This window comes from Lineus longissimus, chromosome 7 (assembly GCF_910592395.1).
Source record: "Lineus longissimus chromosome 7, tnLinLong1.2, whole genome shotgun sequence".
Taxonomy (NCBI): Eukaryota; Metazoa; Nemertea; class Pilidiophora; order Heteronemertea; family Lineidae; genus Lineus; species Lineus longissimus.
Genome location: NC_088314.1, coordinates 2,283,588 through 2,297,249, shown reverse-complemented (window position 1 = coordinate 2,297,249; position 13,662 = coordinate 2,283,588). Strand labels below are relative to the sequence as shown.

The window sequence follows — 13,662 nt, the reverse complement described above, 5'->3', positions numbered from 1 at the left end:
AATCCAACATGGCAGGTTATTTGAGTAGAGGATTTGATAAAATCAAGTCTTGGATCGCTTGGTCTTGGACGTATTTGTGGGTAGTTTGGTTCCTTCTGGTGTCTTTTGTCGTTTACATGTTAAGAGGACCACTAAAGCTCGGGGAAAACATTACTTACGGTAAGCGTTTTTGCTCAGGGAGACTGATTGCAGCGTATGTTTTGAGCCGGCAGCAATCTGTCAGCCAAAAATGCACAGTAGTGTACATCATGTGTTACATGTACCGGTTATGTATACTGTGGTGGAGGTGGTCAAGTGAGGTTTTGGGGGTCGACCCTAGCCCCCCCCCCCCCCCCCGAGGCCCCCTGCTACACTTGCCTGATCTAAAAGCTTACTCATTGTACTGTCCAGGGCCTGCCGGTTGGTTCGATGGTTGGGTCCCCTACCCCGGGCTGCATGCCCAGTGCCCTGCCCTGCCACCTAGCACCTGGCGTCGGATCATGGGTCAATGACATGAGATGCTACTTTGCGCTCGATTACACATGGAACCTGCCTGATGGCTGCCATTATAATTCATAGTTATCTTGCCTGTTGACTGTTGTTGGTGGTGATAGTGTATACTGAAATTGTAAGGTTGGGGAACCCGTCCTACACTCCCCCCCCCCCCTCATAGACCCTTTTGGCCCTGCTATGCATGCCTGATGTGATAATCTAAAAAGCTTGCTGTGTAGGCTAGCTACGTCCCTATAATTTTAAACTTCGGTGCAACCTCTCTCTTGAGGAAACCTTTGGGACTGACCTAAGGTCACCGTCCTCAATAGAGAGGTGTCCTACTACATGAAGAGAGGGTGCCCTTACCCCACAGTGTGGTTTCGCGAACCCATGTCACATTCTTAGGTGCATTGAGTCGTAACAACAGGTACATGAATGACCCTGGCCAACATATGTCCGATGATGAAAGGTTTAGATTTTAGTTCTTTGGGGTGAGTGTAGATGTCTCTGGGTGAGTAGGAGTCTACGTCAATAACACTAACAGTTGATAAGAAACCTTTTCCCAGTAATTTATTACAATGATCAATATGATGAACTCAGCACAAAATATCCAAACCCATGCATCATTAGTACATGGCATGTTTGGTCTACATTTTCAAAGAAGCCATTGCCTCATGGTGATTGTGTTTTAGAACTTGTCAGACAGATAAATTACCGGTATCGATAGCCAGATACGTGTATATACATTTTACTTTTTTGTAATGCATTTGGAAGCTAAAGCCAATACAGTGGTATTGGTAATGATTGGATGAAAATTGTCACAAAAGTTGCCTAGTTCCCCAACTGCCATATCATAAAAAAAAGATTTGACATCTCCCCAAATAACCTACATTCTGCAGTTGCTTTGCTCATCAGCTGTAAGATTGAGGTTTGTCCTTTGTCCCCTGCTCATCTCTCAGAATCTTGAGTCCATGTTTAAAATAAATTGAACCGCCGAGATCACGAACCTTTTGTACAACAAAAATCATTGTTTTAGCACAGAAAGCAAAATTGCATTAAATCTGAATGTCTTGGTTTCCATGGAAACACACTATTTCCTGCTTTATCTTGTATGATTTTTTTTCAACACTCTCTGTGTGTGATGTGCGAATTTGCCGCACATTTGATTAATTGTGGTTTATGTTGAGTATGCGGGATGCTGCGGGATATTGTGTCCAACGGTTGCAAGTGACGTGCCAGGTTGTGACTTGGTCTGGCTGTGACTTGGTTGTGACTTGGACGCACAAAACGTCTTTCAAATTCATATTGTAATCTAGGGATGTACATGTAACTGTAATCCAAATAAAAAAACACTTCAAGTCTCCTCTCAATGATGTCAATAGGCTCTACTTGGACTTTTCAGCCAATTTAGTCAAGCAAGGTATCCAGGAAATAAATCAAAGTATACATTTGCTTCGCCTTACATAACAAGCACTAAAGCCAAATGGGAAAAAATGGCTATGTATAGTTCCATAATTGGACCAATTATTCACCTGGCTGTCAGCAGAAGAGAATGACAATCTAGGAAACACTGAGGATGAAACCCAGCCCTTGGCTGCAATCCGTGCCACTCGTACTGTCTTAGGAACACTTTCCTCTTTCTCCAGGCTCTCGATCAATACAGACCAGTTTGTCAGGACTGTACATAATTAATGTAACAGTGGAAGCAGTGCTAGTATACGATGGAACGAGCATTCATCATCTGCGGATATTGACGCTTCTTTCCCACAGACTGATTGTCAGTGTGTGTAGAGGCTTCTGAATCATGTATTGGATGCTGTGGTGTAGTCTGTCGTGTCTCTGTAGCTGGTGAGATGAGCAGCTAGTGCTGGGATTCTGCATGTGGCGCAGCAGACGCATGCATCTCGAACGTCTGCGAACCGTATCATCATAATACCGTGGACTGGACATGTGCATTTCATGATTCAACGGAAAAAACTACAAGAAATTTCCAAACGGATTGTCAATTTATGAACGCTCAAACATATGTCATTTCGCAACATTTGCTCTGAGGCGAAACCCAGTTTTATTGTCTTCTTATTTTAACCTCCGGTTGTTAAGCGATAATTTGCGGAGAAACCGCTATCATTGCATAATTCACCAACGTGGCGTGCGGTTCATGATTGTTGATATTGATTCTGAGATAACCTCGTGGAGAAACGTGTCTGAACTCGAAGCGTCGATATGTTGAATTTGATCTTCAGTAAGTACAACAATCACTCACACCATTAGAATCCCTTCCATGTCGTTGTTAAAAAATGTCCGTTGGTGATGTTGGTTTCTTACCAGTATGTCATGGTGTCGCTGTGGTGTCACTGTGATGTACAGGTACCATATGTTATGCTTCAGACTGCAGACAAAGCATACATGTCTGCTTTAGGGTATAGATTTTTGAATGTTGGTTCACACCGTGTTAGTTCATTTTCTCAGCCATTTCTGGCACGTCTTGTTTGATCCAGGCGTCAGCAGATGGGTCCTGGTCGTTCATTCTATAGACACATTGGATCGATTTGTTTTTCCCGCACAATACTCATGAATGAACATTTAGATGTGGATTTGATTTGTATTGGTTAGACTAGACATGAATTTGTATTCACAAAAATGCCCTCCAGATCTTATTGTTTCTCTTTAATGTCCAGTGTCTCAACTACACCATTTTGTACATGTAGAGTTCAAATATTGTTCTTTGTGAACTTTGTAGAAGCTGTTATCTTGTGGCTAAAACAGTAACAATTAGTGTGACAATTGTTGCTCTCTCAATCTCTTTGACCGGCCCTTCCAACCTTTAAATATCGTTAGAACTTTCTCTAAAAATCTTTGTCTAATGCAAACATGTGAAAGTATCATATGGCCAGACAAGATAACAACCCCATAAACCATAACATGATCAACCAACTTCCTGCATGATAACTTAAACTTTTAGTGATGTAGCTTAACGTTTGGCTCTCCACTATAAAATTGCCAGCCAAGAATCATCTTCGGTCATGAAAAATGCATTATGATTGGGAATCTAAACACATAGTCTAATGGAAGATAAAGATAATGGGAAATAATTGAAATGAGAAAGGATTAGGATGAGCGGATATGTCAATATGCACAGATTAAAGGTTGCCAGGCAGCCAGCTAACCTCCCGGCTATCTTTGGATTGTCACAATAGACATGACAGTATCATGCTTCATACTCCTACGAGTATTGGCTGCTGGGGAAGATGAGATTGGTATTGGTAGTGGGTAGTGTGTGTCAAAAGTTGAAAACATTTGGGTTGTGGTAAGACTGACAGTGACATCATTCATTGATGGGTGTGGAAAGACTTTGATAGCGACATCCATGAACATTGCTATCATCTCCTTGGCTATCATCTCCTTGGCTAACCGGCCCAATGATGTGTCTCACAGTATATCTGCTGAATTTCTGAAAAAAACTTTAACACCATTTTACTACCTGTTTAATACCAAACTTACCTAGATACATGTACAATAGCTACTTGTAACTGTGGCAAATATCGGTGGAACCTTACACGTTCCATCCTTTTTCCCACCTGGGAGGTGGCAATGACACTCATGTTAAAATGTTATGAGAGCTGTCAAGTGTCACACAGAGCTCAAACATGATACTCATCATTGTCATGTAACCTGTCTAGCACCATGAAGTCGGTGTGAGTTTTTAGCCACAGTCATTCTTATTTTGACCGACTGAGTTAGCAAGATGTTTTTCTCAATTTTGATGTGGCTTTATGACTATGATGGTTTGTAATTACCTTATTTTGATTTTGATCAATGTTGGTAAACATGTAGTCTCCTTTGGAATATGTTTAGCATTGAAACAACATACTTTATCCTGAGGTTTCAGGCCGATACAGGTCATTTTCATCAGGAGGAAGAGTTGATATATTCCTATTGAAAGCTAGGTGAAGCCGTCAATAAAGCATGGTCCCATACGTGAGAAAGTTTGAAGCGCCTTTCGTCTCGATTTATGTTGGGCGTTTTCCTGATCAAAATCGACTCCTTTACCCAGTGGGTTCCTATTAGACACCTTCCAGTCACACCAACTGATGCATGATAAGTTTGGGCAACATGGTTTGTTATTGCAACTTGCGGTATTTACCAGAGGTTTTTTTCTCTGGCTGCGTGTGAAACTCGCATTATGCTACTGCTGCAAGCACCGGTCAATATATCATCAACCAATTTTTATCATTGTGTCCATATTTCAGACAAGGAGGTCAGCCAATTATGCTTCAAAACCTGATTCCGAAAGGTCCGGTCTGTGTTTCTGATTGACCCCTAAGAACTCCCTTTGCCTATGTTGACCAGGGACAAAATGGCAATGTGACTTAATCTCCTCATGTCTTTCTTCTCTTTGCAGCAACCATGTTTCTGAACACACTCACCCCAAAATTTTATGTCGCATTGACCGGGACGTCATCTCTTATATCAGGATTAATATTGGTAAGTCTCTGTGGATTTTTAACAGTCAGTGCCCAATTCATCGATAGTGATGGCCATTTCATTGCCGCTGAACAGAAGTATTTTTCACTTTAATAAACCAAGAGGGTACCACACCCTGTTTGTCTGACTCCCGAGATATATTTGCACCATCAAGTAGAAGTGAAATTACTTATCATAATTGATTGCTTTCTTTGCTACAGTGCTTCCCACATTGGAGACAGTGACACAGATATTTCCTGATTGAAGTGAATTTTGCACAATCAGTGTTAGCCTGCTTTTATATTTTCACCACCCAAGAAAAATTACCTTCAATTACCTAAATAGAATTAAACCACATTTGCTCAACTTAAAAAGAACAATCACAGATTTGTAACAATTTCAAATTTGATTTATTCTTTCAGATCTTTGAATGGTGGTATTTCAAAAAGTATGGCACGTCCTTCATTGAACAGGTCTCGCTGAATCATATATCGCCGTTGTTAGGTGGGGGTGACGCACCGCCTGAAAATACGACGACCAATAACAGTAGTAGTACACCTAGTCAACAGCAGCAAACAGTGCCAGGTAGGAAACATTTGACGTTATACGTTTTGTCCGTCATTCGTCAGTTGTCACAGTTGAGTTGGGTTGTGAGTGTCCAGATAGGTCCAGTTCATTTGGCTAGGCTAAGACAACACAGGCATTCGAGCTACATGTAGCCGATATCGCACCCCGCAACACAGGCGAGTAAGATTGAAGAACATCTTTACATCCCAAAAAACTTATTTGCTCAATTTCCCTTCCTTCCTCCAAACAGAGTGTAAAGTATGGCGGAACCCACTGAATTTATTTCGAGGTGCGGAATATCAGCGCTTTACTTGGGCTACGGGGAAGGAGCCGTTGACATACTATGACATGAATCTCTCCGCGCAGGACCATCAAACGTTTTTTACCTGCGATACAGACGCCGGCAAACCGGAGTATGAAAGTGAGTACAAACATGGTAATACTCTCTTCTGTGTTCTGTGATGGTAATTCAATTATAATCTGAGCTTACGAATCAGGACCGTAGCCAAAATATATCCTTATAGAACTTGGCTACCAAACTGCAAGGACATACGTCACTGAGCAATGAGTTGATATCAGTAACAAGGCAAAACAGGACACTTAATCAAATTTATGTTCCCTTTAAATTTCATCCACAGATGTCAAAATTCATAGAAGTGTAAAATAATCTTTGAAGCGTTCTTTCTCAGCTCTCTCTTGTTTATTTCAGTCATGCAGACGGCTTGGCGGGAACGAAATCCCCAGGCGAGAGTTAAGGCAGCGCATGAGGCTTTAGAGAAGAATCCTGAGTAAGTGTCTAATAGATAAACCTTTTCCTCTTCGAATTTGACGAAATCCCTTTGATACATATCTATGTTCTACTTTGTGTTATGTTTTGCAATGTGCTATGATCTTTTGTGCAAAACTCACATGTTACCACTGTAGTCAGTTTGAACATCACAAACTGGGGACACCCCTATGGTCAACAAGCTCAATATAGTCTGTCTCATACACAAACACTTGGACACACATATATCATAACACATCTGTTTGTATATCTATACTCACACTTCATAAATATTAAGTATCTTACGTGCAATACTGAGGGTCCTATGTGTCCTGGCGTCAATCCATTATTTAATCGTCACTTTGATGTCTGGCATATCTAAGGCTCAATTATCGTCATTAGAAATGGACCCCCTGCTTTCAATGACGTTGGGCGAAATTCTAGATCGTCTGCTTCCATCCCCATGGAAACGATCTCTTTACACGGATTAATCTACCAGATCTGCGCGGCTAGGGGTAACACAAGTTATTGCTTCGGCTTTCTGATGGGAATAGCCCTTACAATTGTACAAAGCAATCCGAGTGGTCACTTCTGGTAGTCGAGGAGTAGAACAACAACTTGTAGTTCATGTAAATGGTTCCGTGGCAAGTGTTTGCTTTGGCATCACCTTTAGAATCTGTCTTTGTTTGTGGCTATTAAACACTAATGGCTTATCTCCTATTTGGAAGTCCACCGTGAGTAGCACTGACTTCAAATGCCAGAAATGACAGTGTCCTAAAATATGACCTCGATTTTAGACGTTGTTTGTTCTTTGGTTTCAGCTGTGCACCAGCCATGATCCTACTTGCTGAGGAGGAGTGCACGTCAATATTAGACGTAAGTGAACAAGTCGATAGTTCATCCAACTTCGACTCTTTTCAACAATTTTTTTCTGAGCCTGGTGAAAGACAAAACCTGATGCCTGATTCAGGGGCTCTGCACAGCCTCCTTTGATGATCATATCGGCAATAACACCCTTCCTGCTCTTCACAGTGCTCTCTTCTATTCATCTCCAGGCTGAGAAGATGTTGAAACAGGCTTTCAAAGCAGCTGAAGTTTTGTATAAGAAATCCCAACTGACTCAACATCACAGTACACAACATGAATCTACTCACAGTAAGTACAGTAAGTCTCAAGTCAAAACAAAAAAAATGTTCACCCAAAGTTTCTTCTTCCCAAGCTCTTATCGTGGTTTTGTTGCCAGCTACTACTATAAATTTGGCGCCACTTTGCCTCTTTCCAGCCGATCACCTCTTAATGATAATTATGATAATGTTCAGCATATGTCTGGCGCTGGTGTTTTAATCATGTTTGTATTAACGTTTCTCTTTCAGGAAGAGACACCAATGTGATAGTCTATATAAAGCGACGTCTAGCGATGTGTGCAAAGAAGTTAGGCAAGACAAGAGAAGCTGTCAAAATGATGAGGGAGGTCAGTTGTTCAAACTTGAATCCTATAAGAAAACCGTTGTCTTTTCATTTAGTATCTAGGCCAATTACTCTCTGTCTAAACCTTTTAATGGTGTAGTACTATGGGCTTGTGCCTAGTGTGACCCCTTTGTGTATTGAGACTGATGGAATCATTAGGCCTGAAATCTCTTAGCCTTGGCAACCTGCTAGAAATTACAGTGATACGAGTGCCTAAGGTAGAAGAAACGAAAGCATAAACAGTACACCCAGATAGTTACAGATTGGACATGTTGAAAGCAAAGACCAAAATGGGTCAGGCTAATGTAATATTAACACTAATGGAATAAGATAAAGTTACATGATAGAAATTCTAATGTCATATTCTATGAGGTAAACAAAACTGCAGACAGTCTGCAGCTATTCCCAATACAGCCATTGAACTGTCTGCACTTGAAGGCTGTATTTTGAGGCATGAACTGTGATGCCACCTCATGTAGTACTTCAGAACCAAAATATCAAGAAGCATCATCATTCAGTGCAGTTAGTTTGTATGCTTCTGAAAACTAGTGGGAAAATTTGGATGATGTCCAAGCTATGCTCATATTTAACTATAAAATCACCCCCATTTCAGCTGATGAAGGAGTTCCCAATGCTCAATTTGTTTAACATCCATGAGAATCTTATTGACTGCCTCCTAGAGCTGCAGGCCTATGCTGATGTCCAAGCCGTGCTATCCAAGTATGATGGTAAGTTGAGCCAAGAGTTAGCAACTTCTGCAACACAAAAATGTGATTACGAAATAAATTAGAACCACGCAGAGTTTGTTTTGTTTTGTTTCTCAATATCTTGACGATCTTGTGATATGCTGCTGCCTTATTGACATGACGCTGTTTCTTTCAGACATCACCCTTCCCAAGTCGGCTACTATATGCTATACTGCTGCCTTACTCAAAGCCAGAGCTGTAGCTGATAAGTAAGTCCATCTTTCCTTGTTAAAACTGAAATGTGAAATCCTCTTGGATCCAAAATTTAGATTAAAAAAGACACAAACTTTGAACATATCATCAGTTGAGTAGTAGTTAGGCAATGATTGGTCTCCCTATGTCATACTCTAACATGGCTCTTTGTCTCATCCTCAAATGCCCTTCTATGCAAGAATATTCTGAAATCTACATCCTCTTTCTGTTTTTAATTGATTGTGTGTGTCTTTCAGATTCTCACCCGACATTGCCTCTAAACGAGGGTTGAGCACGGCAGAGATGAATGCTGTGGAAGCCATCCACAGGGCGGTCGAATTCAATCCACATGTTCCCAAGGTGAGCTTTATCACATAAGAAGTCGAGTTTTCCGGTGATGTCTGACAAGGTTGCCTCCCTATCCCTAGCTATCTGCCTTTTCTGATCGACTCGTTTTTATTTCAGTATCTGTTAGAAATGAAGTGTCTCATCCTGCCCCCAGAACACATCCTCAAGCGTGGGGACAGTGAAGCACTTGCGTACAGTTTCTTTCATCTACAACACTGGAAGAAGGTTGACGGAGCTCTTAATCTATTACACTGTACATGGGAAGGCAGTAAGTTCATTTTCTTGTTCATTTAGGGGCTTGTTGTGTGTCTTATGGAAAGGGAGATTTCTTTTATGTTGATCATAATCAGAAGCATATTGGCACTGGACTAACCTTGGCTTCTGCACCAGTACACATGAAACTTGGAGGGTACCTGAAGCCAACTGAAAACACCTCAGTGCAGGGCTAAGTGTCTTGCTCAAAGACAGACGTTAAACAGTGGTGGTTCTTCAGATGTTGAAGCCATCATCACTGACACTGGTTAATTGATATTTTTTCAGCATTCCGTATGATTCCCTATCCACTGGAGAAGGGTCATCTCTTCTATCCGTATCCAACATGTACCGAGAGTGCTGATAGAGAACTACTCCCAAGTTAGTATAACTTTATCACTCTTTTGAGTTGGGGAGAAGTGGCTTGTGTTTGGCTCAAAGTCTGCCATAGTCAGATAGATGGCGACACTGTGCTATCACATGTTGTCCGCTTGGAAATTTGTCTGGTTAGTGCCATTGGGTGTCCATAGATGGCGACACGGTGCTATCACATGTAATCCGCTAAGAAATTTGTCTGATTAGTGCCATTGGGTATCCATAGGTGGACACAGTGGTCCTGCTGAGGAACCACTTGGATGGCTGAATTTGGTTGCCTTCTTGCTAGATTTTGCCTTAGGGAACCTCTCATTGGTCAGATTCCTAAGGTCATCTCTTTAGATCTAATGCCTGTTGTTCCCTCAGGCGTGATGTATCAATGCTCTGAATTGGCATGCCTGGGGCTGTGGTCTTTCAAACATCTTTAGGGTAATCTCTACATTATTGTGTAGCCCCAGGAGTTTGATATTGTGGCACTGTTTGGTCTTTCAGATAGTTGTGGTGCAATGATATGATAGGTGTTATGAGAGTCGGCCACTTGCAGGTTGCCTGGGGTGAATTGTTAGGCATTCTCCACTCGGCTGGACCTGTCCTTGGACCACTGACCCAAGGGGCACGGTCCCTTCCAGTTCAGATTTGGATTCATTTTAACTATACTCCTATGATATCCTTTTTTTCAGCGTTTCACGAAGTGTCTGTCTACCCCAAGAAGGAACTTCCATTTTTCATCCTCTTTACTGCTGGTCTTTGCTCCTTCACTGCCCTCTTGGCCCTTCTTACTCATCAATACCCGGAGCCAATGGGTGTCATCGCCAAAACGGTAAGTTGAAAACATATTTACTACTTATTGCTGAAAGCTTCAGAACTTAAGAAAATTTTGTTGGTTTTGTCATAAAATGTTGTTTTCAGTCAAAATCTGGCATTTATGGGATATGACGTCTGCCAGAAGGACGATAATAGGACTTGTGATGTTACCTGAAGAGTTATGATGAACAGAAAATGAACTTGAATGATGGGAAAAACTGTTGTTGGGTTGTCCTCACCGCATCTCCTCCATTTGTTTCTCATGACCCACTTCAGTGTCACTAGACACTTTCAGTCAATGATGGCCTGAGGCAGACGACAGCCGCAGTTTGAAAACACAGGAACAACTAGTCAAGAATGCTACAAATTATAACCAAAAGGCCCATATCTCGTCACCTCAGGCCACTTGCACTATTTACAAACTAAACGTTACTACGTCATTCATCGCGACAGGCAGGGTGGCTATTTAGATTCGAAGCGACTCAAATGGGAGGGCAATTAGACCCCGATATGGTATGATGGACACATCCGAGTTTCAAGATGGTCGCCACTAAGCTCGCTTAAGCAGAAGAGTGTTGTGTACCATTACTCGAATGATTAGCGTTCAATTGTTGAGGTTTCATCTGGTTAACTGGACACCTCGGGCCATTCTTGAACAAGAATATTGCCATTTGTTGGGGGTGTCTGCAAGCGAATTGCCCGTGTAGACATTTTCACTTGGGTTGATAAAATTTGTAAAATATGCCAGCTGTCATGATATAGGTTCACGATTTCAAAGAAACTTTTAAAGAAACTGATGTTTTAAAAGTAAGGCTCTGAACGGGATCTGGTGAGTTACATCTCTTTTTAAAGTTACGTCAAGAAGTCTTCATTGACTTTCTGCCTCTTTGTTATTTCAGGTACTGAGTTGGATGTACATGCCGCTAAGTTACATCATCGAGAAGCTTGAGGCCATCTTGCCTTCCAACCTCATCCATCAGCTGTCACGAATCTAATGCCACGCCCATAAATCATCACGAATTGCTTCGTATGAGCTCAATTTGACATTATTTGTTGCTTAATTTTCAGTTTTTTGCGATGATAAACTAACAGGAGGACTTCAATATCCAACTGAATTGATGAATTTGATGCCATGGCTAGTATACTGTGCACTTTTAAAACTGTGTGCTCCACTCACTAGTCTTTTGTTGTTATTTTCTTGAATTTGTTTTTGTAATGCTAAATCAACAAAGCGTATTTTAGTCATTTTTTGACTTTAACTTGCTAATTCAAAACAGTCCGGCCTTGCAGTGAATACTGATGTACTGTAAACACCCTTATTTCTGTCTGCCAGTGTTGCAAATATTTTGATCCTGGGCCATGCCTGATGCCCATCAATATCAAAGTGACCAACCCTGGTCGTTAATGTAATATGTAGAATCATAGTAGGCTTCATTTCTTATGATCAGTCCAGCAATTGAATCAAACCTGATCTTCAAATTGTCACTGCCTAGGGGTGCTTGTGGTGACTTGGTAATTGACAATATGATCATGACTCGGCCAGAACTGTTTTTCTTGAGACCAACATTTTTCAGACTAAGGTAATAGAAAAATGCAGATGAAATGTACATGTGGTGATCAGGCTGAAAATATGTTATGAAAATGACCACAAAGCATACCTAGAAGTATATTTTCTTATAGATTTGCTGATATCGAGAAGTCTCTTCCACTGCCTTATCATCACGATGTTCCGATAATCTTACGTTTGCCATTAGTCATTTCGGATACTTCAATTTGGCTTGAGAAATTAATCCCTAGAAATGGGAAAATCACTATCGTGATAAGAATCCCATATGAGGATGATGGCGAAAAAAACGTAGCATCGGTCTGCTGCCCACAATTCTATTGTCCAGCAGCAAAAAAACAGAACTGAAGTTACGTCATGTTACCTGGGTTAAACCGCTGTAGAGTTATGTACACAATTGTACAGGTGTTTCATGCAAGGATGGTATGACATCAACTCTAGTCTTACAAACAGGTAAGCAGCATCATAATGTTGTATGCACTTTACTGGGATTACATCACACTTTTTAAAGATTCATAACTTTTCCCATCCATTTTGGGGATTTGATCAACAACTCTCTCTCCGACGCAGATATTTTTAACTTATTCACCATCATGTGTAAGTAATATTCTCTGCCTTTTTTGGTCTGTTAACATTTTTTTTTCAATGTGACCAAAAATGCTCAAAAAGCATAGCTCATATTGAGTTAGTCAGAGTAGAGGTAAGACTAAGCTTTTCTGTGGAGCCTCTGATAGACACTACTCACTTCAAACTTGAAGATGTTATTTCTCAATTCTGTATTTAACCCCTCTCTAATAATCAGAAGATAGGCCTCCAATCAATTGATTTTGTGAAATTCATACAAGAAGTCCACATCCTAGCTGAGATGATTTCCACTGTTCAATTCTTTTTATTGTTGTTGTAAACCATCTATGTGCTAAAGATTGTCATAATCAAGACTGTTTCCCTTTTGTTGTCATCTCACTTCTCGGCTGGTCATAGTTCCAAAGAGTGACTCATTGGAAGCATCACATTGACACTCGAGTGTCATGCCTAACCTTGTTGAGTCTGGCAAGTTTGCAAATATCAAGTGACTTTGTTGACAATGATCTTTGTAATCCTCTGGTCAGACCCAAACTTGTGACTGTCCTGGGATGGACAGTGCCCTTTATATTACTGCATTCTCTCTGTAATGACTGTCTGGTAGCACCTTTTTGGTATCATGTAGCCAGCCTATCCATGTCATAGAACCGCTTCAGATTTGTCATAGAGTAGTGCAAAATGTGATAACTATATAATTGTATAAATGATTTTTCGCCATAACTGATGGTGCAGGGATGGCTAAGGTGTCTGAGTATGAAAGCTGTAAAACACATGGTCCTTAGTGACCGCCAGTTGTATTCAAAAAGATCTTCTCCTTCACCACCCACTTGTATGAGCATGTTCAGGTTATGAACCTGGTCTGAGTTGTTCAAAACCATGTTTATATGTTAAAACTGGTTCTCGGAGGTGGAAATAAAGTTTGAACTTTATTCAAGAAATACAACCCGTCTTTGTCCTTGTCATTTCACAAGTCATGGAGTAGTGATTCTTCATGGGGTTGCGTAAATCCCTTGTCCTTGCACTTTGTGTCTCAAAATCGTAAGATGACACTTTACAGAACCTTC

The 13,662-nt window shown here is 41.0% G+C and overlaps 1 protein-coding gene across 3 annotated transcripts; it reads left to right on the top strand.

The window, feature by feature from the left end:
- The first annotated feature begins 8 nt into the window (after window positions 1-8).
- Window positions 9-13,527, top strand: LOC135491300 (suppressor of tumorigenicity 7 protein homolog). Of its 3 annotated transcripts, none has more exons than XM_064777072.1 (15): window positions 9-159; window positions 4,874-4,956; window positions 5,358-5,520; window positions 5,753-5,923; window positions 6,212-6,290; window positions 7,090-7,144; window positions 7,324-7,423; window positions 7,642-7,739; window positions 8,349-8,463; window positions 8,618-8,690; window positions 8,931-9,033; window positions 9,139-9,289; window positions 9,562-9,654; window positions 10,329-10,468; window positions 11,352-13,527. In XM_064777072.1, the coding sequence occupies exons 1-15, from the start codon at window positions 9-11 to the stop codon at window positions 11,445-11,447; spliced, it is 1,671 nt and encodes a 556-aa protein (XP_064633142.1). In that variant the 3' UTR covers window positions 11,448-13,527. The 3 variants fall into 3 exon arrangements, with proteins under 3 accessions (XP_064633142.1, XP_064633143.1, XP_064633144.1); XM_064777073.1 differs by having other exon boundaries at window positions 16-159; window positions 7,324-7,432; XM_064777074.1 differs by lacking the exon at window positions 9-159 and adding an exon at window positions 2,025-2,713 and having other exon boundaries at window positions 7,324-7,432.
- Window positions 13,528-13,662: the final 135 nt, after the last annotated feature.

What these genes read in the sequence shown, in the direction of transcription:
- LOC135491300 (XM_064777072.1), top strand. Translation starts at nt 9, where the DNA reads ATGGCAGGTTATTTGAGTAGAGGATTTGATAAAATCAAGTCTTGGATC. An exon ending in TTATATCAGGATTAATATTG is followed by an intron (nt 4,957 to 5,357) that starts GTAAGTCTCTGT and finishes TTATTCTTTCAG; the next exon opens with ATCTTTGAATGGTGGTATTT. An exon ending in TGATAGAGAACTACTCCCAA is followed by an intron (nt 9,655 to 10,328) that starts GTTAGTATAACT and finishes CCTTTTTTTCAG; the next exon opens with CGTTTCACGAAGTGTCTGTC.